General features: G+C 38.5%; 1 protein-coding gene across 2 annotated transcripts in view; it reads left to right on the top strand.

Moving 5' to 3' along the window:
- Positions 1-26,064, top strand: part of MROH2B (maestro heat like repeat family member 2B) — an 85,038-nt gene that overhangs the window by 23,809 nt on the left and 35,165 nt on the right. For both annotated transcript variants that reach the window (XM_072605740.1, XM_072605741.1), the window contains exons 10-20: positions 3,144-3,257; positions 4,893-4,966; positions 6,372-6,494; positions 8,128-8,241; positions 12,220-12,373; positions 12,544-12,584; positions 14,334-14,475; positions 15,657-15,700; positions 18,588-18,695; positions 20,264-20,380; positions 21,959-22,066. In XM_072605740.1, coding sequence (XP_072461841.1) covers positions 3,144-3,257; positions 4,893-4,966; positions 6,372-6,494; positions 8,128-8,241; positions 12,220-12,373; positions 12,544-12,584; positions 14,334-14,475; positions 15,657-15,700; positions 18,588-18,695; positions 20,264-20,380; positions 21,959-22,066 — 1,139 coding nt within the window. The remainder of the gene's footprint in view (positions 1-3,143; positions 3,258-4,892; positions 4,967-6,371; positions 6,495-8,127; positions 8,242-12,219; positions 12,374-12,543; positions 12,585-14,333; positions 14,476-15,656; positions 15,701-18,587; positions 18,696-20,263; positions 20,381-21,958; positions 22,067-26,064) is intronic.

Consider the following 26,064-nt stretch of genomic DNA (forward strand, 5'->3'; position numbering starts at 1 on the left):
ATCCTTTCATATTCCAGTCTGCTAACTCTATACAAAAACAAATAAACAAACAAATGAATGAATAAAAGGAGACTGAGATTAATTTGCTATGACTTTTTTGTGACCCCGTTTAGTTCTTAGTGTTTACTTTTCCCCCTTCTGAGTCCTTGCAGATAATCCATTATGATATATTATGGAATATTGCTAGGTATTTATGTTAAACTCAATGGTCTGTTCTATATTTTTTCTACTTCTAAGTAAGTGAGAAGACATTTGTTCCTCTCTAACACCTCTTATAATTTTCAAAATTCCTCAATGACTATCAAGAACAATTTAGTGATTGTATCTGCAAATTATCTTCTTAGATTGGGCTATCATTCCTTGGTAAGGCAGTGTTAAATAGTGAGTTGGGTGCCAGCCTCAATGTTGAGAAGTCCTCAGTTGAAGACCCACCTCTAACACATAATGACTATGTAACCCCAGACAAGACACTTAACTTTTCAACATCCCAGGATGCTCTCTAACATTACACCTCAAGGAGACCTTTTAAATCTTTATCAGTAGAATGAGTATCCTTCTTGGAAGTTCCCTACATCAATGAAATACTAAGGTAAGCACAAACATAATCATTGCCATCACTTAACTTGTCTTCCAGGCTTTAATTTCCTTTTAACCATGTTTGTTTTCAGCCTTTTCAAACTGAAGGTTGTTCTCAATAGAGAAAACAGAAACAAAATAGAAACTGAAGAGTTGTACTTCCTCTATGACAAACATTACACCTCCTGCCTCAAGTAATGGGGCTATTCTTTCCTTATTCTTGCTCTGAAAATAAACTTAAAAGTTCCTTTGCATCTTTTGGCATTTTTTCAGGCCTCAACTTATTCTAGTCATTAGTCTCCTGGAAACCCTTCTTACAAGCCCATCCCGTGATTTTGAATTTGTCCTTGGTTTAAATGTGAGCTCAGTGGTGGCCTCCCTTTGAAAACACATATCTTGTAGTTTTTTTCCTTCCTTTTCTTTAGGAGAATTTTACTTTAGAGGGCCTCTCATCCCTCTTCATCCAGTTTCCTTTTTAGACTCTGAAGCCATGAAATCATGCCTCTTATTTCTCTGAACTTTTTGAAATTTCTTTTCCTAAAATCTCAGGATGTCTGTTTGATTCTAAGCAATCTGCTAGGAAAGACAGGGTGGAATGGGATTGCTTGTGCACATGAAAGACTATGCATGTAGCCAGTCCTGAAAAGAGTGGGCAGAGAAGTTGTGTTATTCAAAGAGAATTAGGTCTCAGTGAGTATAAGAAGAGGAAAGGGGTAAGAAAGTAATAGATTTAAGATAGAAACAAGTTTTACCTGTAAAGCAGGCATTCCAGAAAACACAGGGGAAGGGGTAGGCAGATTTGGAATGGGGTTTGGGGGTGGGGAGGGATAGTTGTATTAAGAAGGATAGAAGTAAAGAAGTGAGAATGGGGCATAGAATGATTTTTGTACAGTGATAGCTTGGGGGTTCAAAATCACTTGAATGAATAGGATATGATGGGGTGGGAGTATGTTAACTACTGAAGAATGAATTCTGACAGGTTATTATCATTCCTAAAGCAGTAGGTATGGAGGTAGGGCAGGCTGATGGTGCAGAATGAGCAGTGAGGCAGGACATTCTCATGATATAGAGGTTCCACTCAGACAATTATTAAGTCAGCCTCAGAGCGGAGTTGTCCCTAAGCATCAGGCAACTGGTCTATAACTAAAAGGGGAGGGTGGCAACAGAGCACCCACATAGGAACAAGGCAACCAGTGCAGAGTTGTGGGATGAAAAAGTGACAGGTGGGTAATGAAATGGCTGAGTCAAGCAAGGCACCTCCCTCAAAAAAACTTGATTAGATAGGTTGGTATTGCCTCAATAAAATGTTACATCTTTTTTTACTATGTTTCATGGAAAAGATAACATAATGATTAGGGTGTACTATGATAGGGAGATAGCCCTGGTGACATAACTAGTTAGGACTGGGCCTATGTTTGCATTAAATATACTTTTCAAATTGAATTGAGTTGAATACTGCCTCTCTACCCATCCAACTTTTACCACAAGCTCCCACATCTTTCTTTAAAGTGCACATGCTTACTCGTGACCTTAGAGACACTCCAGTGGCTCCATAATAATTCAGTGAATTGTACATTGTTGTTTTTCATAGATACCTTGATGACTTTTCATTTCTGTCTTTAAATCTTTGCCCAATAATACTGACAGGTGGAATGAAGGAGTCCTGGTGACTGCTTCAATACAGTCTGGGGCTGAGGGCCATACCTGGAGAGTATCGGTCCAGAGAGAGAAACACATAATAAATTCCTTCCTTCATCTCTGGCTCTTCCACCAGCCAGTGAAAGGATGAAAGTGCACTTACTGGGAGCAAAGGATTGTTTTGATTTGTGTTCTTTGTAACCACCAGAATACCACTAAGTAGAGCTTGGAGGTGGAAATGGAAACAAAACATGGTCTCCATGACTCCATGACACTGAAGAAATTGTGATCCAATGTGACAAAATTACTGAGAGAGAAACAGTACTTACTCTGTGCTGCCTTAAATGGAAGAACTAAATTGGAGGAAAATGTAGGCTGAACATAAGGCAAAGCCTCCTAACAACTAGGTTGTCCTGAAGGGGAATAATAGGCTGGCTAGCAGATTCTGGCAGTTTTCTAGCAGAGGCTGGACTGACAGTGGTTGAAGATGTTGTAGGCAGAATTTCTGCCTTGGGTCCTGTTATAGAACAAAGAACACTGACTCTGGAATCAGGTGGCCTCTACTGGAAACCCAGTGCTGTCATATACTACCTTTGTAATCTTATCTCTACACCTCCCTCTTCTTGTTTGCTCCCCCTCCTGAAAAATGGAGTCCAAGTCCTGCAAGCAAATTCTGCTTTGAACACAATAACTATGTGTCGCTAGTCCTCAGGGTCCTTTGACCTCTAAATCTATGATCCTTTGTACTAAGTCCTTTCCAGCTACAAATTGGTTTATTTTAGAGGTCACTTCCAATTCTGATTCTGTAAATCTTGCTCTCCATCATGCCACAATCGGTGGTTTTGCTTTGGTCGTTGCTGCTTTCTTCATATGGATAATTTGATATGAAGTTAAGTCCTCCCTGACCCTGGATCCCTCTCCTCCTGCAGTGCATTCCAACACAGCAGACCTGCTAGAATTTTTTGAGGAACAAGTGAGAAACAGCAGCGAGCACATCCGGGTGGGAACGTTCTCTTTTCTAAGATCTGCCATCTACGCTGAGGGTAAGTATGAGGAAACAAATCTGAGAGGCTTCCAAAACCAGTCTAACATGTTCCCTTACATTCTGCTCCTTTAAGACGAGGACTTATTTTTATCATTTAATGACTCATGTTATTGAGCTTCTGACTCTTGGGTACTTCAAAACATACATTTTCATTTCGCTTATTTTTCTGTCATCTTCATAGAAAATTGTTGGTTTGGATAGCTAGGGGGAGCTTTACTTTTCCTCCATAAAGACATTTTTTTTTTTTAGAAATTATCCCTCTCTCCCACCGACTTCCTTTACTCAGTCCAGCCTACAATCCTCCCTATTCTGACCCCTAATCCCCCATCCTTATGTCAAGATTTGATTGCCGAGCCTGGCTCCTGCCCCACCCTATTCCCCCCCACCCCCAAGCAAGTGCAACCCAGCACCTGCTGACCACCCCACCCCACCCATTTCCAACCCCATTCTCTGCATATCCCTATGAAGCATTTACATTTGCTGTAGAATAGTTTTCAAAGCAGATGTGGGATTTTCACAAGTCGGAGCATCAGTTGTTTGTTGGCATTCCTACTGGCATACACCAGCTGAAAAAAAAAGTTGCTGCTGCTACAGCTGATGCTGATTACAAGTCATTAAATAACTTTTATATAACTATTTTCAAAGCACTTTTACATATATATTCTTAGATCATTATAATGGCCCTTGGAGGTAGGTCGTGCAAGCATTGTTATCTCTATTTCACAGATGATGATAGACTCAGAGAGACTTTCCCAAGAGTCCATATCCAGTGAGATCTGGAAACTTAGGAAGGACTCAGGAGATGAAGAATGCTAAATATCAAAGTACTTTATATTTGATCTTGGCGCCATAACTGGGAGTCAGGTCTCCTAACAATCTGGTCATGCACTGGAGTATAGGATAAAAATGCAGAAGGACAGAATTCATTGGAAAAATAGGTAGAACAGAAGAGGATGCAATCATACATAGGAAGGAAAAAAAAGCTTTAAGTATTTAATAATGGAGAGTGTAAATAGCCAAACCAAGCAAAGTTAGGAATAGTAGTATTATTGTTTTAAAAATTAAAAAAGAGCCAGATCATATTCAAATGAACAGATGCTGTACAGACAATAAAGTAACCCCTTTCCCACACCTCAAAAAAAAAAAAAAAACAGCTCTATAAGATGGCATTAAGGGACTGTGTTTGATTTGGGGTTAGACTTGAATCATTGAAAAGACAAGGAGCTAAACATTCTTCCAAGTGAAGCGTATTTATTGCTGCCAAATTAGGCACAAATCATATATTTGAATTCCCTGTAGCATACAGTTATGAGAACTTAACAAAAAGAACTAATCGCTAAGAGGAACCCAAAGAAATAAAAGCAGTCCCCTTGCCCAGCAGCACCCACTAACATGCCTCAATGATATCACACTTTAGAGGAATTAAGAAAAATTGAGAATAGATTCAAAAGAGAATAACCAAAACACATGAAAAGGTGAGGCACTAAAACTAGAGAAGACAGTAGTAACAAATATGACTTTTGATTTTAGAAAAGGAAATTGATTATCTTCAAATCTCTTGAGGAGTTCTCTTGAGTCCTGGAATAGTCTAGGCTTCTACTTACTAGTGCCTCTCTGTCTTTGTGTTTTTCAGAGCCCAAATTGAGGGATTATATTACTGTAATTGAAAGGACAGTCAAACTCGTCATGGATGATTACAGTATAAAAGTAAGAGGTTGGATAGCATCTTTCATTTGCTTGTCAGAAGAGGAATGTATGAAATGGTCATGAGACTTTAAACTGTAAATGAAAGTGACACAAAGAACAGCGTCAGAAACACAGTGCCCAAAATTTAATTCACCTTTTTCTTTAAAAAAATCCACTCCACAAAATGGAAATTCTATAGAGGAAACAGATGTCAGAAAGAAACTTGGTGGGACACATCTGGATTGTGTCACTGAGTCTCTTCAATTGTTAATAAATTGTCTACTACTTTTCCTAACATATCTTCAGAATTTGGCATAGAAATAAGTACTAAAGAAATATCTAAGAGTGAGATATTAAAGTTTTCTCCTTAATACTTAGTGAAGAAACTTTTATTCTTTGTTCTTATCATAAATAGAATAAAGTGTCTTATGGATAAGAGGTGCTTTGATGGATGAAGGCCTCAGCTATAGAAAATATAGGCTTTCTATCAAACCCCCAGATTATCTATGCACCAAAATTCTCCTGAGAGCCTTTAGTAGCTAGCTTCTTCCTCGTATACGATGATTGGTCTTAAAATAGATGATCCATAAATAGTTATTGCTCCATTGACTTTACACAGTCAGGCATAGTGAGTAGTCAGGTGATGTTTCATGAAGTAAAGATCAAAGAGAGTTACTGGGGAGTATTTGAGACCAAAGGAAAAAAATCACTGAATCCTTAAAGGCAAAACTGATCCAAGGAAAAATTGTAAGGTACAAGATCCTATCCCACCTCCTCTTTCCGTGCTCAGTATTCTTAGGCTGCCTTCTCCTGCCTGGCCTTGCCCTACTTTGTCCGTGTCCCATGCTCAAATATTCTCCTGCTGTCCACCAATGAAGTGTGTGGATTTCAGCTGGTTGAGGGGAGAGCAACCAGATAAACTAATTCACTATTATATAGTAAATGACTGATAAGATTTGATCATACTACTACTACTCTGAGCATTTGAAAAGAAGAGGTAACGTTTTATCATCAAAGAAGGTATTTTTCTTTTCATAGAATTTGAAATGACATGGCAAGGGGGAATTGACACTGAGGGATACAAAGAGACCCTACTCTCAAACAGCATTCTAATGGGGAGGAAGCACATAGTACACAAAGCAGATGTAAGTAACCAGAAGCACCAGGGACTTTGAGTTAGATGTTATTGGAATCCAGAGAAGCTAGGAGGTAAAAGTGAGAAGAAAGAGCACTCCAGGTATGAAGAACAAGCAAAAAGGACTGAGGTGAGATATAGAGGGTCATGTTCAAGGAATAGCTAGCAGCTCTTTCTCACTACCTACATTACTTTTGAAGAACACTTTGTTTGAGTGACTCAGTAAAGTAAAAGAAATGAAGTCTTGTTCCTCCAACATCATAAGCTGTGTACATGTTTCCATTACTCTAGGTGAGGCTTTCTACTCTCCTCCTCATCCAGAGCATGTGTGACAAGGGCTACCTGGAAGCGAGCGAAGGGTGGCAATTGATTGAATACATCTTCTTCCAGTTTGCATTTTCCAGAAAGAATTTGGTAGGATTCTTAGTGCTGCATTTTCAGTCTATGAATGGGCCAGAGCTTATTCCAGTAACTGATTCGGTATTTACAATTGAATCTCCTCCACCTCCCCAAAAGAAATATCTCAATAAAATAACTGAAGGTTACTGTAAGCTCTTTGAGATTACCACTGGACCCTGGCTGACTGATGATTCTCTGGTCTAGTGCTATGTAAGACCAGAGACAAAATAGCTTAAATTAAGGTTTTTCTGTTTCAATAAAAAAATTTTCTTTTATTCTCTAGCATCTTTTCACCACACAAACAAAAAAAAAATCAAGAAATCCTTCTTGTCTTTGAGTGGACAGATAGATTGACCCAGTCTTCTAGGCCATCATAGCTAAACTTGCTGAATGAACAACACCCACTTTCCCTGGCCTCATTAAGCTATCTGAAAATTCTGTTCAGTTTTAAGCATGACAGAGAATGGTGTATATATAATTTTAACTACTTCTCTATGGCCAATTTTTTATCATGTGGTAAATCTCCTAAGGCTAATGATTTGTCAGGGGTTGTAAGAGAAATTCATTCTTTAGGTTGAACTAGATATCCTCCAAAGTCCCTTTCACTTCTGTGATTCAATAATTCTTGGATTCTATGGAGAAATGCCACAAAATTTGAGGGCCCAAGGTCTCCCAGTGCATCCTGAGTCATCTCCAGTCATCCTAATTAATATCTGGTCACTGGATTCAGATGACTCTGGAGGAGAAGTGAAGCTGGTGAATTGCACAGCCCTCCCTCACCCAAAACAAAGTCAAGTGCAAGTCATGTCATCATTTCTCTGATGGCAATGAAGGACTAACACAATCCTGTGAGTAGACATAGTTGGCTGAATGGGGACTCAGCTAGCTGGGTAACTCAGCTCCTCCTCTCCTATCTGCCTCCCCCTCTACTTCCTTCTCCTCTCCAAAGGAAGGTAAATATATATGGCCAAAAGATCCCCAGTTGACTTGGGTTTTACTGGCTAGTTTCTTTTTCTTTCCTTTCCCTTCCTTTTCTTTCCTTTTCTTTCCTTTCCTTTCCTTTCCTTTTCTGTCCTGTCTTTTCCTTTTCCAAAACCTTAAACCTACTGCATTCTGAAGCTGGGATGCCAATGGATCCCTTCCTAAGGGCTCTTCTGGATTCTCCTAGCTTTACAGTGATTATCAATAGTAACTGTTATTGTTTCCCTCCCAGCCTGATGTCTTTCTTTTTCTTGGCCTCATTAAGGGAGCCATGCCCTGGCTACTGCTTAAACAATCCTATTCAATGAATGGGCATTACATCACCCTAAGTTAGTACCTGCAAAGACCTTGGTCTAAAGGGCCTAAGATCTCCCAGTGCATCCTGGGTCATCTCTAGTCATCCTGATGACTATCTGGTCACTGGATCCAGATGGCTCTGGAGGAGAAGTGAGGATGGTGACCTGCACAGCCCTCCATCACTCAAAACAAAGTCAAGTGCAAGTCATGTCATCATTTCTCTGATGACATGGTCTTCTTCAGCAACAAAGGACGAACACGAAGGACAAATACAAATTCTTGAGTATATCCTCCACCAAAGATTTGCCAAAGTGAAAGACAGTTAAAAGATCTCATTCTTAGCAAGTGACCAGTTTTGTCTTTCCTAAAGGTGGATCCAATAAAGCCCACCATCCAGGAGAACTTAATGGCAGAAACCTCTGTCCTAGAAACAGCCCTTGAAGTCCTACGGGGATTGAACCCACTAGTTAATGGCATGCCTCAAGTAAGTAATCTAGTATTGCTGTCCTTAGGCTAGAGATTAAACCTTTTTTTGATGGGCATACCCCTTTCATGCAGGCTGAATTGTCATATAGAATTCAGCTTAGCTGGAAATATAGAAAGACTTTCACATACTATTTGATGAGCCATAATCTGAGTCTCTCTTATGAAGTAAGTGGTCACATTGATGTTGGGATCTTGGATTTGATTTTAAAGTGAATAAAAGCAGCTTACTCACTTAATTTACCTAAGTCCCAAAGCCCCTGTTAGCCTTCTCTGAGTCCTACCCACTCCCAGCCTTTCTCCTTCCCTTACTTACCTCATGTAAATCCTTCTTCTTATTGCCTACAGATAACTGATCTAATAATTTGACAAACTGAGGTTACTCATTTAGTCAAAATAGATATTAATTGGCAATAGATGACTTGTCCATTCAATATTTGAGCATTTCTTTTTACGTGTACGACACTCTTCACAGTTCTTTGAGTTTCTTCTCTCTTTCCTAAACTTCTTGAAAAAAGTAGGTCAACACCTAATGTCTTCACTCTCTCACTATTCTTTAGCCTACTGTAATCTCCTTTCCCTCTTCACCATCCATTAAGGCTGTTCTCACTAATAGCGCTTCCCAGTCATCGCTGGACCATGCCTCCTCTACTTAGACCACACAGTCTCCTCTTCTTCCCTACTGGGACCATGAGCTCTGCTCTTGGAACCAGTTCAGGCTCTAATGGGTGAACTCTCATCTTATCTTCCTTGAGGCCAGACCTCCTCCTCATTTCTCAGCCCTCGTGTTCCTGTACGCATACTACAGGTTTCCCCTTCCCATCTTCACTTTATGTGCTATCTTCCTTCCTTAAAAAATCAACTCCTTGATGCCTAACAATTCCTTCATTCTGGACACAGTGTCTCTTTTAACGAAGCCTAAGAGAGCATTAACATGTCTGCCATGTTAGACTGTGGAGACATTATGACCTTGTGTCCACTAATAATTCAAGTATTTTTTTTTCTCAAGTGAAGACTTGTCTAGCCCCTCCTTGTTCATAGGTACTTAGGAAGTTGACATTCTGAACCCAAAAGCAGAACCATATTCACCCCTATTAAATTTAATATTGTTAGATTCGGCTCAAGGTTCTAGTCTGGGGTGGGAACCTGCAGCATCAAGGCCACATGTGGCCCCTCTAGGTCCTCATGTGTGTCTCTTGGATTGATCCCAACTTCACAGGACAAATCCCCCTAATAAAAGGATTTGTTCTGTAAAACTTGGACTCAGTCAAAAGGCCACACCCAAGGACCTAGAAGGTCATATATGGCCTTGAGGCCACAGATTTCCCACCCCTGGTCTAGTCAAAATATTTTTAGAATCTTATTCTGGCATCCAAAGTGTTCCTCACAGTTCATGTAATTTGCAAACTTGATTAGTATGCCATTCATTATTCAAATATTTATTGAAGTGTATTAAATAAGGAAAGAATTAATCTTTGGATTATTTCCCTCAAGATGTTGCTTCCCTGTGAACTTCAGGTCATTAATAATTAATCTTTTGGTCCAATTATTCAATGAGGTCTGAATCTACCTAAGTGTACTATCAGATAACCCATGTCTCCATCTTGCCCTCAAGAGTATAATGAGAGACTTTTTAAAATTCCTGGCCAAAATTGTAACTATAGAATTCTACTTTTCTACAAGTTTAATAAGTCTATCAAAAAAAGGAAAATTAAGCCAGTCTGCACTTGTTCTTGTGAATTCATACCACTCCCTTTTGTTCATAGCTCCCTTTTCTAGATGTTCACTAACCATCTGTTTAATAATACATTCTAGAAATTTACCAGGAATCCAAGTAATACCTATCGGTATAAAGTTTACAAGTTTCATTTTCTTCCTTTCTTTTGTTTTTTAATTTGGGCCTTTGCCCTTTTCCAATCTATCATATCTGTCTCTCTTTTTTACAATAATATTTATTTTTTTATTTTCCTGATCTTGATAAACATGAACTTTTTCCTGCAAAAAGCATAGCAAAGAACACATATGAATCTCTATTAATAAAGGTTGAATTTGAAAATTCTTTAACAAATTCAACATGCTAGTTTCAAAGTTGTTGGTCTGCATCTGTGTCTGTCTCTTCCTGTTTTTGCCTGTGTGCAAAAAAGAAAAGAAAAGGAAAAGGAAAAAGAAAAGCTTCCATAATCCCCGCTTTTTAGCACCAGTATTGTTGGTACCTCTCTCACATACCTATACTCCTCCTTTCCCCCACCTCAAAAAAATAACACTTTGGAAAAAGTAAGCCCAGTAAAGCAAAACAAAACAGACTAGAAAAGGGGGACAAACTGAAATATTTCAGGAGGAAAATCAATAGGATTTGTACTATTAACTAGATAATAAGGGAAAGGGGAAGGGTAGGAACAAAAGATAACTGCAAACTTCCAAGCTTCAAAAACTAAGTCCTTTCTTTTCTGTGAAGTGTTCTCAAGTTACTCAAGCAACATCTACATCTCCTTCCTCTGAACTCCTGTAGCACTTATTATATATGACCCTCATTTGGCTTTCAACGTGTGGGGTGGTATTGTCAGAATTCTGACCCTTGTCTCTGCTGTGTCGGGGGCACAGAGCATTGTCCTGACCCATGCCAGAGTTTGGGTCCTCACAGTTGACTTGTGCTGCTGGCTTCCTCCAAGCTTGCCCAAAGACAACCTGGGTTGGATTGCACTCCCATTTCACCCAAGACAAACCTTTCATGTTAACCTTCTGAGTTGTCCTGGACAAGGAAATTTTTTTGTCCCGTCCTTTTGTTGGTTCTCCAGCTCCAGGATTCATTTTAAGGTGTTATTTCATATTTGTTTGGAGGTGAATTTGGGAGAATTCACGTGAGTTCTTGCCTTATTCCACCATCCTGACTCCACTCTTTGCTTTGAAACATTTCTTAAGGACTCTCCTTTGTTGGTATCTAATTCTGTGGGAACAAAGAGTGTGCCTTTTATACTTTGTGCTTGAAACAATAATTTAGTATGGGCCTAATATGCAAAGTATGGCTCTTGGCAGTGAAAGAATTAGAAAAATCAGTGAACAATCTGAGCTCAACTGGTTAATTCAATCAGCAATGACTTATTGAGGATGCCTGTAGAAGTTACATATTTGTGTTGATTCCCTGTATATTTTGATAGCTGACTTTTATTGGTGATTTTTCTGCTCTCACATTTCTTTTCTGATTCTATCTTCACTGTCAGTGATTTAAAAATGACAGAGATTGAAACAGTCTGTGTTGGGAGGGTTGTGGGAAGATAAGTAGGCTGATGAACTAAGGGTAGAGCTGTGAAGTAGCTTAACTGTTCTAGATTTCAATTTTGGAGAAATACAAATAAAAGTGGCTAAGCTGTACATCCCCAAGTATTTGAAAACTATAAATGGTAAGAAAAATGCAAATTCAAACAAGTCTTCAGTTTTACCTCACTCCTTCCAAATCTGTAATTTAGAAGGATTATTTTGTTAAGTGGAAGGGATGGAGAGAGACAAAGAGTCTAGAAGCAGAGAGCCTAGGTAAAGACTATTGCAATAATCCAGATTCAAGGTTCAGTGTGAAATTATGAAATACTGGACTACAATGGTAGCACCGTAGGGAAATGAGAAAGGAAGGAACTCATGGAGATACATTAGAAGAAAGAATTATCTAGTCAGTGATTCATCAGATCGGGAAAACAAGAAACAGAGAAAGTCCAAATGAATACGAAGTTGAAAGTCTGGATAGAACCACTTGGAATTTGGACTTTTATAGTTCTATGGTTTTTTTTCCAGAGACCTAGGGTAAGCTGACAGTCAATTCCTCACCTGTAGAGCTGAGAGATCCCATTGGGGCCATCAAGACAGAGATAGAGAGAGAAGGAAAGTGAATGTTAATGAAGCTTTCTAAGAGGAAAGGAAGCAAACCATAAACACAGACAAATGGAAAGGTATAGCCTAGGTTTGATCTCTTGCACTGTCTTTTCTACAGGTCCTATGGCCAAAACTCCTGACTTTTGTGGTGCCGATGGAATATACTGGAGTTCTGCCCTATCTGTTTAATATCCTTAGGATCTTGCTGATGGCAGAGGAGAAGAAGCAGTATACTGATGAGTCAACAGCTCTTGTCGTCTCTGCTGGACCAGGTTTGTACTTAACAAAATAAAATACCTCCTGTTTCTGTCTTTACAGACACATTGCCAGAGCAAGCATGGTTATTTTATTTTATTCAACTAAATGCAAGAGGAAGCATGCTCTAAATCTAATCAGAATCATTCCAGTCCCACTAAAACTACTATTTAACTTCTCTTTCTAGTGAAACTTCCTTCAGCCCAACAGCTGCTGGCCAGACTTCTGGTGAGTGCAGCTTAACAAAGCAGGGGAGGAACGTGGGAGAAAAATACTGGGATGAAGTTAGAGGAATCCAAGGTCTGTTGCTTATACTTTGTAGGGGACCTTGGGGAAATCATTCAATCTTTCTGGTTAACTTTCTCCCCTGAAAAAGGAAGGAATAAAATTAGGTGAACGCTAATATCACTTTCAGTTTTAAATCCATGACTTCATGATCCTACACAGATATAGGCAAGTCTGTACCAAATTATTTCTGTTTGGTGTTATATAAATTGAATTGTCATTTGTACCAATAACGCTGATTAAGAATTATTGTATCTATAGCCTAGTCAAGAGTGATGGGATCTTTCTTTCATCTACTTAGTTAGTTTCACTTATAATAAAGTTTCTCCACATAAGGGAGAAACTTCAGGGTTTCATCATGGAGGTGCTGGGATTACAAAGGCTAAGGCCAGTAGGGTGCAAACTCCAAGAGGTACCACCAAACTTGAAAGGTTTTTATTCAGAGCTTTGTGATAAAAGTATAAGCTTGGCATCCTTGTATCCAGCTAGCTGAACCTAGATAAACTAGACTAATCACCAGAGGATGGATCATCAAGAGGAGAATAGATGCCATTTTGATAGCTCATGAAGACTTTCTCTGAAGGCATAGATGTGAATCCATGGAAAGAGGATCCACACCAATGAAATCACAAATCCTTGAAGTGATGAAGTATTAATGAGCAGTTGTAGGATGACTATTAAAATAAATCAGCTAAGAACTCTAATCATGCAGTGGCTAATCATATCTCCAGAGGATTGATGGTGAAAAATGAGACCCACCTACTGACAGGTGACAAGTTCAAGATGCAGAATGAGACACATTTTGGGACACAGCCAGTGTGGGAATTTGCTTTGCCAAACTATCCATACTAATTGCAAGGTTCTTTTTCAATGAAGTGAGAATAAGCATTTATTAAGCATCTACCATTTCCCAGGCACAGTACTAAGTGCTTTACAAATATCCCATTTTGTCCTCATAATAGCCTAATGTGTTATTATTATTCCCATTTTACAGTGGAGGACACTGAGGCAGACCGAGGTTAAATGACTTGCCCAGGGTCACGTAGCTGAAAAATTCCTGAGAGTGCATTTGAACTCAGGTGTTTCTAACTCCAAGCCCAGCGTGGCAGCAAAGGGGTGAGGAGTGAAAAAGAGAGAAGATACATTATTATTTATTGAAAAATAAAATAAAAATTCCAAAAATAAAGTAAATCAGTATCTGCACAAGCTGTTTACTGGCTTTCCACTGCCGTTGGCCAGCTCTCTCATTGAAGGATGTGTTTTCTGTTGTATATCTAGCATCGATTTCTCAGGCATCCTTTTTCAAGTATAAAAGTAGCTATGTGATGATGACTCCCAGAGTTATCCACATTTGCATTTTTTTCCTTTTTAGATCCTAGTAATTCAAATCAATTCAAAATTACTTTTAAAGGAAAACTCTATACTGGACCCTAGAAATATAAGAAAATAAAAACAGTCCCTACCTTCAAATTACCTATATCCTACTGGAAACTTTCATAGTCCTCCTGGGAGGAGAAAAGAAGGGAAGGTGAAAATGGATTGTGAGTTGGTTGATCTTTCTCCTTCAATTAATTCCTTGGCAAGAGTAAAGAGTAAAAGGATTTAGGAGAATCCAAAATAGAATTTATGATGAAAGGGAGATGGATGTGCTAGAAGAGATCCATTATAACCCTTTTCTTTTCCCATCTGTAGGTGATTGCTATCCTGGCCAGTGAGGGACTACCATCTGGGACTGGAGCACTAGGTCTCCTAAAGAACCTGTCCAGTATAATCCACCCAAACCTGGTAGAACTGTGGAAAGAACTCATCCCTCAGCTGCTTCTCCCCTTGGAAGGTACAAAGGAAGTGGAGTCAGATTTATATAAAAAAAAATAAAGAACCTAAATGGATTCAGCATCATGTGCTGAACTCTAAAATAATCATTACTTTTAGACAATGATATCACTGGATTTTTATGTGAGTTGAATGAATCCAATTGTTTCTCCTGATGGTTCCACATATCTCTTTCTATGGTGATAAGTTGCCTACTCACAGGAAGGAAATGGACCATATTTTTACTATTTTCTTATGGGTTTGAGGGACTCTTGATTTGAGCATTCCAGGAAGTGGTAATTGAAGGAAACAGGCAGAAGCCACAGTTTTAATAAAGCACTCATCTCATAATACAGATAGCAGGATCATTTTTATGGTCCATAGAGAAAATAAGAAAGGAAATAAACCATGAGTTATGATTTGAATTGGGGTTCCCTTTCTACCTAGCCAGCACTTCGAATTTTGCCAAATTGATATTATTTGAGAAGTTGTTTTTAAGCAAGGAGAAAGGTTTAGAATGAACTGCGTTATTCAGTGGGTGAAGCTGCCTGGCTAGTCAAGGTCTCTTCCACCAAAGGGAAAAGCAGGAACACATAGACAGAAACAGACAAAATGACTGATGATTCCATAAATGTAGAGCCTGAGTATAAGAAGAATTTTTCCAACCTCTATTTGTATCCAAAACAAACTTATTCATGATAGATATATTCAAAGATGTATTACTATAGAATAGTGCATTTACAAAGGTTCCAGATACATTTGTCCTAGAAAAAAAGGGATCCCTGTCAAAGAATCCCCCCTTCAGGGGATGAATTTTTACCTAGAAATAGCTGCATTCCCTTTCATTGACTTTTGTAATAGGTTCTTTTCCTGCCCTGAGTTTAGGTTGAATTTTTTAAAAAGAAAGAATTACAAATACTGCAAAATACAAGTGAATTTTTCATCCCCCCAATTACAACAACATTCAAAAGTGACCCAAGTCAGTATGGAATCCTGACAAAACTGGACAAGTCATGATTGGGCATCCTGGGTACTGCGGTAGGTTAAGTCACAAACCATGCCAAAATCTATGTGCTTTTATCATTTGTTTTAACATCAACATCTAAGTTCTCGTTGTTAGATAGAAATGAACCAAATGGGAGATTGTGAATCTGCTGTAATTATGATTGCCTTGCAAGTCATTGAATCAACTTCTTTTTCTAGGAAACTGTTACAAAGTCACACTGTGGGAGGAAATGCTGCTGGAGGTGAGTGGGGCTTTCAGTTACAATGCCAGAGATTTTCAGATGAAATCAGGTAGAGATTAATATTTACACAAGGGAATTTGAATCCAAAGGGCAAAAAGTAGATAAACTCCCATCTAAAAAATGCAATTCCATAGGATTTACAAGTCTTTCACAGAATTTTATATTTAAATGGACCCCAAAAGATTATCTACTCTGATGAATCAAGAATCTTCACTACACACAAGGCATCCAAGGAGAACAAGTGTAATCTCCGTAATACCGGAAAAGAACTCTCATGCCCACATAAGGAATTTCTTCTTTAGCTTAAACATATCCAGACCTTTTGGCCTTGCATGGCACGATCACAAAGCCACTTACAGCACTAGTTGTTTTCTTCTGGATAATCTCCTACTTCTTCATGTCCTTCTAAAATGTGACACTTAAAAATGAACAGAGTATTTATTCCACATGCAGTCCTACCTAGGCAGAGCACTAAGAGATCTGCTGCTCCTGGACATAGACTTTCTAAACGCAACTTCACATCATGCTAGCTTGCTTGGTGGTCCTATCCCACAGTTAGTTCATATTGACTTTGGAGTCTAATTGCTCGCTTAAGGATTCTCTCAGTTGACACAGATTTATACAACTTGTACATCAACCTATAAAACCTTCATTTGATAAAGTGAGTGTGAACTTTGAAGCTAGATGTCAATTCATTCTATACTTTTGTTATGTTTTCCCTCTCTTTGTTTTCTAGGTTTCACCTCCTTATGTACACATTCTTCATCTATTCACACAAAGAAAGGAAATAGATTCAAATAATTTATGATACACAAACACATATACATATACATGTACATATACATGCATACATCATACACATGTGTGTATGTACCTATATATAGCAGCTAGGTGGCACAATGGATAGGGTGTCAGGCCTGCAGTTGGGAGGATTTATCGTTCTGAGTTCAAATGTGGTCTTAGAGGCTTATTAATTGTGTGACCCTGGACCAAAGAGTTGGACACAGCTGAAAACAACTGAACAGCAAAAACAACTCTGTGTGTGTATGTGTGTGTGTGTGTATGTGCGTAAAGTACAGAATACAAATACAAAAATGAGACAGTCCTTTTCCTAAAGGAGCTTAAACTCTTACTTTTAACCAATTCTCAACTATAACCAAAAACCAAGAATCACAGAGAGAACCACAAATCCAAACTCCTCAGTAGGATCTTCCTTACAGTCCTCAAAATGGTATTCTGAAGAAATATAATAAACCCAAAATGACATCCATATCATGACAGTATGCTTGATTGCTGACAGCAGGAGGATGTTGTGTCTGAAACAGATTTGATGATTCACTGGAGGGTCAAGAGAGAATTCTCACCTCTAATCTTCTTCTCCTTGGCCTGTGGCATCTGAAAACGAATCTACGACCTAGCCAGTTAAAGTGTCCTTCACTGCCATCCCATTTCTTCCTTTATGCAAAATTCCTGCCTTGCTTTCTCTAGATATAGATATTCTACCATAAAGGCACTATCTTTGCCAGACATTTTCTTTTTTAATCTTCATAGTAAATAACATTCCTTGTCCTTACCTGTCTATAGATAGTTTCCTCAGCAAGTTATCATCCTAAACTATTCATGAACAATCTCCATAGACTATCCTTCCTTTCCCTTACTTAGAAGATCCATAGAGTGGAGGATTTTAATCTGGAAATAGCCCCACTACCTTTCATTAGACAGATTCCTTTTTTTCTGAGTTTAGATTGAATTCTTTTAAAAAGAAGAATCCTAGATTTTGGAAAATACAAATGAGTTTTTCTTGTCCCTAAATGTGACAAGAGGTAAACTCCTTTGTGGGTAAGGATTGCTTTGTTTTTGCCTTTTTATGCCTCTCACCTAATATAGTTCACAGGCAAATGTATGGCTCATTGAACTGAATTGTGCTGTGAATGAATGGATAGCATTTGTTAATTACTTACTATGTGTCAAGTACTGTGCTAAGCACTGGGAATAAAAACACAAAACTAGGACATTAGAGGTTGCACATTAATAGGGGAGAGGACACACTTGGAGAGTAGTGGCCAGGGAAAACTGGAATGGTCTGGGAAGTCACAAAGATGGTTAATAGAACAGGACAGTTATTAGATGAGTAATGAGGACTTTTTTTTCCACTTTATTTCTCTTCAGAATTTTTACGTGTGCTTTCTTTTGCAACATGGCTAATACAAAAATAGGTTCTACATGACTTCACATGTATAATCAATATCATATTGGCTGCCTTCTCAAGGGATGAGGTAGGAGCAGGGGAGAGAGTATTTGGAACTCAAAAATTTTAAAAAGGAATGAAAAAATTTACATGTAATTTGGAAATATTTAACAAAAATATATATGCACATATACATATTTTTTAAAAGATGAGTAATGAGGGCTCTGATTGGTGAGTAAAGTTATTTATATAAAGTACTTAGTTAATATTGGAACATTATATACATGCTTGCTAGTACTATTATGAGTCAAAACTTTTTCTTCTTTTTATGTGTTTGAAAAAACTAATCTGGGGAAATGCATTTTCCCAAACATATTTCCAACTTTGAAAAAATTCAACTTGATTTTAAAATTAAGTTAGAGATTGTTTCTAATCTATTTGTCAACCTGTTCCAAAAGAAGCACATTCAAGATGAGGTCTTCTTTTCATTTTCATCCTCTCTATGTGAAACCAAAACTTAGGGAAAAGTCTGGGAAAAGAGCAAAAAAAAAGTTCCAAAGTGACAGTTTATTCCACTAGAATTATTTATATCTCTCATTTCTCATATTTGTAATTTGTAAAACCAAAGGTACCAGAAAAATAAAAATAGCCTGTGGAAATAAACTTTGCCTTATTTCCAACTTTGGCTCCCTTTAACAGATTCTAAGGGAATCTTTGTGGAAGATCAATGACAAAAACTGGAGTATCCAACTGACCCATGAATTCATCCAGCAGATGGGGGCCTATTACAACACGTCACTTGAGAAGGTCAGTTCTCAACTAAAATTCTCAAATTAGCTCCTGATGTTAGCAAGCTAATTTTCAAGAAAAGTAGTTCTAATGCAACCCAGAATTTTATTTGGAATATAAAATTATTGCTTATGGTTATCTGCTGTCAAACCAGAAAATAAAACTCTTCTTCATAATAACCTCTGTTCTTCACTATACTAGTTTAAGATGCTTCACTCTCAGATTTAGATGGGCCAGCTCCTAACAAGGATTATTTTCCAGTATAACTGAAATAAATTCATAGACTCTTAGACCTAGGGAAAAAAAAACCAAGAAACCATCAAGTTGAGCCCTGAGTATCTAAAAACACTTGTGCCTAAACTATCTTAGGTTCTGTATCCACTTATTACCAAAAAATTTCCTTGAAGAATACCTCCTAAACTGCATAAGTATTCTTGTGAGGAATCATCCTCCTCTCAGGTTTCTGAGAGGCAACATGGAGTAATAGATAGGGCCCTGGACTTAGAATCAGGGAGACCTGGGGGTTAGGCCTTGCTTTTGACACTTAGTAGCTATTTAACACTGAGCAAGTCATTTTACTTGTCTGTGCCTCAGTTTCCTTACCTGTAAAATGAGGAGGTGGATCTCTAAGTTCCCTTTCAGTTCTAAATCTATGATCCTATGAAGTTCTCCTGTATCTCTAACCTCATCACGGAAATAACTTCTTAGCCTATGACAAGGCCTTATTAACAAAGGACAAGTGTTCCTTTGATTTCTTATGTCTTAGCTCTGAATTCTTTGTGGCTTCTGGTAGAAGAGGAAAAGAAAACTTAGCTTCTCTCCCTCTAGAAACGCCCTCTAGAAACTCTAGAAACAGCTGTCACAAAGATAGGAAGCGGCTGAAGCAGATGGGGTAGATTGAAACCATTATCTTCAAACCTGAAGTCAGGTGGGAGAATCGACAGGACTATTTCATACCATTTCCTCATCCTCAATTGTCCCTCTGCTATGTACTTTTCCCTCCGTACATACCTCAGTACCCTCGACTCAGTACTCAGATCCTCAATGTCTGTCATTACAAAGAGGGAGGTGGTTTGGAAAGCAGAGGTGGTTGCCATGTGGCCCATGCTAGTTTCTGGTAGCACCACTTCCTGACCTTTCCAGATGCCTTATTCCCCTTCCTGGAGTAGATAGAGATGGATGTAGAACTGACTATAGTCAGATATGATCATCAAGGCTAAAGTAACCAAAATCTCTCCTATCCCAAATTAGGCTCACATTTCTATTTTTACTTGTTCTCAGTAAGGAGGATGGAGAACAGTTGGTAAAAATTCTGCTTAAAACAATCCTAACGTTGAACATTTATTAAGTTAAACTACCGCCTTCTCTTCAAACAATAATTCCAACTCTTTGCTTTTCTTCAGGCAACTTCTTTTATCCTCAAAAGTGATTATTATTGAATATCCCCTACCTTCTTCCAAAAATACCTTAGAGGTGGTTTACAGAGTTAAAACAAAGCAAGGAAAAGTATACGGCAATGAAACAACGGTTAAAAGGAGCAGAAACATTTCTCTTCCTGATGCTTGTCTTTCCTTTTTTTCCCCCAGAAATTCCTTTGGAAGGCTCTGGGAACCACTTTATCATGCTGCCAGGATGTAAACTTTGTAACTGCCCAGCTGAAGGACACCTTAGTGAATGCCAGCCAGCTAGGGGACCAGAGAGAGGTAAAGGAAACTTCCCCCCACCTCGCCACACACACACCTTATTTTTTGGGGTTTGAGTCATAGCCTCCAAACCTCCCACTGAAATGACAATAAAGTCTCATGACTCTAGCTGTTGTGCATTAGGGAATTTTCCAGAAAACTGAAGCATACCACTTTGTACAGCATTTCCCATGGAAAACATTCTTAAAAGCTATTGCTTTAATGGGGGAGAGGACACGCTTGGAGAGTAGTGGCCCATCCTTCTGCCTTCATAGGGAATGATGATCAGTAGTATCTTAATCATTCAATCATTATGAAAAGAATGATTATCCTTTATTGTAATATAGTGATGCCTTCACAGACTGGTGAAGTTTGGAGAACTCTTTTCTTCTGAAAGAAATGCACCCCACTCCACCCCCTCAGATGTTACGCTTTTTGAGTTGTGTATGCTTTTTCATATTTTTTTTCCTGCTTCCTCTTTTACTAATAAACTTTCAGTTCTTTCTTTTACTTTTATCGGTGTACCTGTATAGAGCAGATCCCTACCTAATTTGCTACTGCTAATCTGCTGAGTTGGGAAGTCAGATAACTAAGCTTATTAAAATTGTAAAGTAAAATGGTTTCTGCTCTCCAAGACTTGCACTCATTTGTATACTAATGACTTTTAATTACTTTTTTTTACTCTGACCTTAAATATCAAATAAAGTGAGAATTTGCATAAACATAGTAGAATTGTATGAGAGTTGTACATGAAGATGCAGATTTCTAGCATGTACCATTTGCTTTTCTGTATAAGTATATAAAAACTGTCAAAGCTGCCCTGCTTGTCTGTTTCTTTCTGACCTTCTTTCTTATCTCTGCTTTAAATATATATCTATGCCTCAATGACCCTGTTTTCTTTCTTTATTTCTTTTCTTTCCTTTCCCCTTTTTTGCAGAATTGTTCCTATGCTTCCTTGTCCTCCCACCTACTTCAGCCCCCAGTGGAAAACAAAACAAAAAACCAAAAACAAGAAAACACTCAAATAAAACATAGATAGGCAAACAAAGCATATTCTCATATCAACTGTGTCTGAACATCTCTGTCTCATTCTGCCCCTTGGGCCATTACCTCTCTGTAAAGAGCTGGTTAGCATGCTTTATCACCAGTCCTCTGGAATCATGGTTGAAAGAATGTGATTTCTAATAGAGAGAACATAGAGAGTCAAGCAGTGGCCAGGAAAACGTGAATGGAATGAGAAGATGATCCATTGATATGGCCTCTCCAGAGGCCACAGCAATGTTGACCTGATTGTATTTTTTGGAGGGAACCAGGAAAGAAAAGGGTCAGAGTGAATAGGAGGCTGTATAGCCCCAGGGAGTTCAGAGCTGAGTGCATTAGGTCCTTTGGTATGATTCTTAGAAGTCCAATTTAGAGGGTGGAATGGCAGTAGCAGGGCAGAAAATGGGCAGGATGAGGGTGAGTCAGCAGGGTCCAGAGGAATTCAGAGGTGAGTGCAAAAAGACTTATTAAGGGTAAGAAGAAAACTACCAGCCCCCTAAGTGTAAAATCTGATGTGCATTAGGTTAAAATAAATATTCTATCATTCTCAATTCCTAGGGGACTGTTTCTATTCTGGGATATTGTGCCAAGAATCATATGGATACTGTTTTAAAGGTTCTTAAAGAGTTCCAAGCAGATCGGAAGTCCTTTGCAAGTCGCTGTAAGGTAAAAAACACAATTTTCCCTTAAAGTACTTTGTAATGTCAGGCATATACCATAACCATTTCCTTAGGCTAACACCTAAGTCCTTATAGCCATGTCAGAGACATAGCCAAAAACAGTCTTTTGGAAATGAGAATGAGAAGTGGGAAGCTATGCATGTTTTTATTAGTCTCTCTCATTATACACTTGTGGTCAAGATAGGGGAATGTAAAATGGTACGGTCAAGTACATGATGTAAGTCACGGTGTGTTGACTATTGAATCACTGTTAACTAGAGCAGGAGTTCTCAGCCTTGGACCTGTGAACTTGTAGCTTTTTAAAAAAATATATTATTCTGATACTTATATTTCAATAAAATTTATTTCCTTGGTAATTCTATGTATTTTATTTTCATGTATTTAAAAATCATTCTGAGAAAGGATCCCTAGGCTTCACCTGACTGCTGAAGGACTCCATGATGCCAAAGAAAGCTAAGAATCTCTGAGCTAGACAGAAGCGTCAAGGGGCTTATTATAAGACTCTGGCCTTCATCCTATGATATTTCATTTGTTTGGTTGGTTGTTTGTTTGCTTATACTTTGCAAGAAGGCATAGGTAACACACATTTGAGACTTGTGGATAATGTGAAGCTGGGAAGCAGGCTTATTAATTCATTGAATGACAGAATAGATAACTCAAAATACCTCAATAAACTGGAAAAATAGGCCAAGCTGATGTAAAAATCTTAAGTACTACACTTCAAAAAACCAAAATAGAGTACAGAATAGCAGAGATATGCCTAGATGAGAGTTCCTATAAAAAAAGACTTTGGATTTGAGTTGACTGAAAACTAATGGGAATTCGTATTGTGAAATTAATACAATTTTAGCCTATATAAATGAAAATCTTAATATTGTAATGGTAAGGGAATTTGAAGTTCTTCCTGTCCCTTAATAGGCCCATGTAAACTGCTTTGAGCTTTGTCCCACATGGCTCCAATGGTGGGAGGAGTGTGCTGAATGGATGGAGCAGGAAGAGAGAGTGAGGTGGAACTGAGAGAGAGGAGGCAGAGGAGAGCAGCTAGCATGAGTGAGAGATGGAGTGATTTTGACTCAGGGAGCTTGTTTGTGGGGAAGCTTGACAGAAGGAAGGCTTGGGGATGGAGATCCTCCCTCTATTGGAAATGTGTACCTACTTCCTTGTTACCATGGTGGAATTGACTTTCTGGTATCTGAATAAATATCTTGGTTTCATCTGTGAACAAGAGAGTTTATATTTTGTGAATTTACCCTGGAAATATGCCTGCACATCCATAGCAATTGCTGTGGGTAGTACATTGGTGCTACATATTTAAGGAAGAAAATATTCTCACTGTATCCTACATTGGCCAGTATGTATCTCTTTAATATTGCATTGATTTCTGGGCACCATATTTCAGTAGTCAAGGATGAGATTGTATCAGATTTGCTTCTTGTTTTGGCCATGACACTAAAGATCCCTGGACTTCAAATTTCCTGTCTTACAAAAGGAAACAATTGAACTAAATGTGAATTGTAGTGATTTCCAGGTCTATGCATGAAAGACTATGATTTTCTAAGAAAAGAAGTTTATCATTTATAAGAGAAGACTTAAATGGGAAACCAGATCTGTCTTCTAATTCTTGAAGAATGGCTATTATGAAAAAGAACTGTAAAGTAGAAAAATGGATGATATAATAAAAAAAAATTCCATGGCAAGTGAGCAGAAAGACTGAGATGAGGAGAGATTTAAAGTGGAGAGACCAATTAGGAGGATACCTCAGTATTCCAGGGGAGAAGTGAGGAGAGCCTATGACTGTGGGAGAGAAAAGGTGTTGGAGACCAGGGCATCAGTAAAGTTGAGGTGGCTCTGGTTAATTTTCCAAATTACGAACAAGGGATATTGTGAGCCAAGGAGCTATAGAGTAGACCTAGTAAAGTTTGAGTTAACTCTTCCTTAGAGCTAACTTTTACTGAGAATCAGGAAAAGATCTGGATTTAAATCTCACCTCTGACAATAGTTATCTTAGCTTTCTGACCTTCAGTTTCCTCATCATTAATATGAACATAATAATCCCTGTTACCTCACATATTTCTTTTGAAGATTCAATTTCACAGGCATTTAATAAGTACTTACTTTGTACAAGGCTTCATATTGGGCACTGGGGAAATGAAACTGTTCTCATCTTTGAGGAACTTATTAAATTCTACTTGGTCAGGAGTGGAAGAGAGGGATACAACAGGCACGCAGATAGATATAAATTATCTGAAAAGTAAATGTAAGGTTATGTGGGAGTGGGGAAAACACTAAACATGAAAGAGGAGGCAGGATCAGGAAAACTCTCTTCTGGGTGGAAGCATTTAAGCTGAGCCTGAAAGAGAGCTAAGGATTCTTCGAGCCAGAGGTGAGGAGGGAGGGGGATCCAGATGTGGGAGAAAGCTTGGACAAATGCATAGAGGCTGGAAAGAAAGGAAACAACATGTACAGGGCAAGTAATAGTGTTGCTAAGACCCAGAGTCTCTGAAAAGCAAAGTCAAATCAATCTAGAAAGACTGTTGAAATTCAGCTGTGGAAGTCTCTAAATGCCCTACACATTAGATGCTATTTTCTTCCCTAGACATAAGAGGAAGCTTGTGAAACTTCCTGATCAGGAAGATAATATAATACCATCTAATCTTTAAGGAATATCACTGTGGAAGTTGTGTGATTGATTGTAGAGAGGGAAACTTTGATGTTAATGATACTCTTTAGGAGATAGCCCTCTCTCACTCAAATCAAAGCCAACTGCAAGACATACCATCATCTTTCTGATATCATGGTCCTCTTCAAGAATGAAGGACAGACACAGAAAATAGTCCAGACTAGAGATACCTAGGGCCTGGATTAAGAAATAGATATATGAGCAGAGAGAAGAGGGTATATGTGAAAGATGTTGTGCACAAAGCTTGGCACCTATTTGTTTCTATTTGAGTAGTTGGCAAGTATGAGAAAGTAAAGAGAAGGAAATATCTCAAAGACTGCTAACCTGGGTGACTGGAAAGATGGTTGTATTCTGACAGAAAAAAAGGAAGTAGAAATATGAGTGTGCTTACAGGAAATTGGCAGAAAAATGAGTTTTATCTTGGCTGTTGAGTTTAAGATGCCTACAAAATATCCATGTGGAAGTTACCAGCAAATAATTAGTGTAAAACACAACCCACTGTCTACACACACACACGCACACGCACACACACACACGCACACGCACACACCCTCCCCTTTTCTGAATGTCCCTATTATGTCAAGGTCTCCACCATCCTCTCAGTCACCCAGATTTCCTCTACTGAAGTCCTAAAAACTACTTTTATATTCCCCTTATCCAAAAAATTCACATTTTGGTCTAAATCAATCCAACTAGGGACAAACAACTCAAATTATACCAGGTCTGTTCTATGGTTTCTTGGTGAACAATAGCCCTTGTTGGTGGTATGGATAATTAGCCAGAGTCACTCCAACTTCACTGATGCTCTGGCCTCCAGCACCTTTTCTCTACTCACACAGCCACAAGTCTAGGTCTAGCTCTCATCTCTTCTCCCCTGGATGACTGAGGCAGCCTCCTAATTGGCCTCTCTGCCTTAAGTCTTTCCCCACTTCAATTGTTCCTCTGTTCAGCTGCCATAGTGATTTTTCTAAAATGTAGCTCTGATCACATTATCCCTCATTCAATCCATATTACAATACAATAAACATTTATTAAATGCCTGCTATGTGTCAAGCACTGGGGATTCAAAAGAAGAAAAGAAACAAGGAATTTGTGATCAAATGGAGGATGACAACATAGAGAAGGCAGCTGAAAAGGGGATGGGGTAGAGCATATCCAGTGCAGAAGCATGAAGGTAGTGGAGCCAAAATCAAGCAGTGCAGTTGGAGGCACATAAAGAGTTGACTGAGCTTCTGGGTCTCCTTTTAAAGGAAGTTTGGGGAGGAGTTTTATTTTGTTTTTCTCTACTGTCCAATCCTCCAATC

This window comes from Notamacropus eugenii, chromosome 4, assembly GCF_028372415.1.
Source record: "Notamacropus eugenii isolate mMacEug1 chromosome 4, mMacEug1.pri_v2, whole genome shotgun sequence".
Taxonomy (NCBI): Eukaryota; Metazoa; Chordata; class Mammalia; order Diprotodontia; family Macropodidae; genus Notamacropus; species Notamacropus eugenii.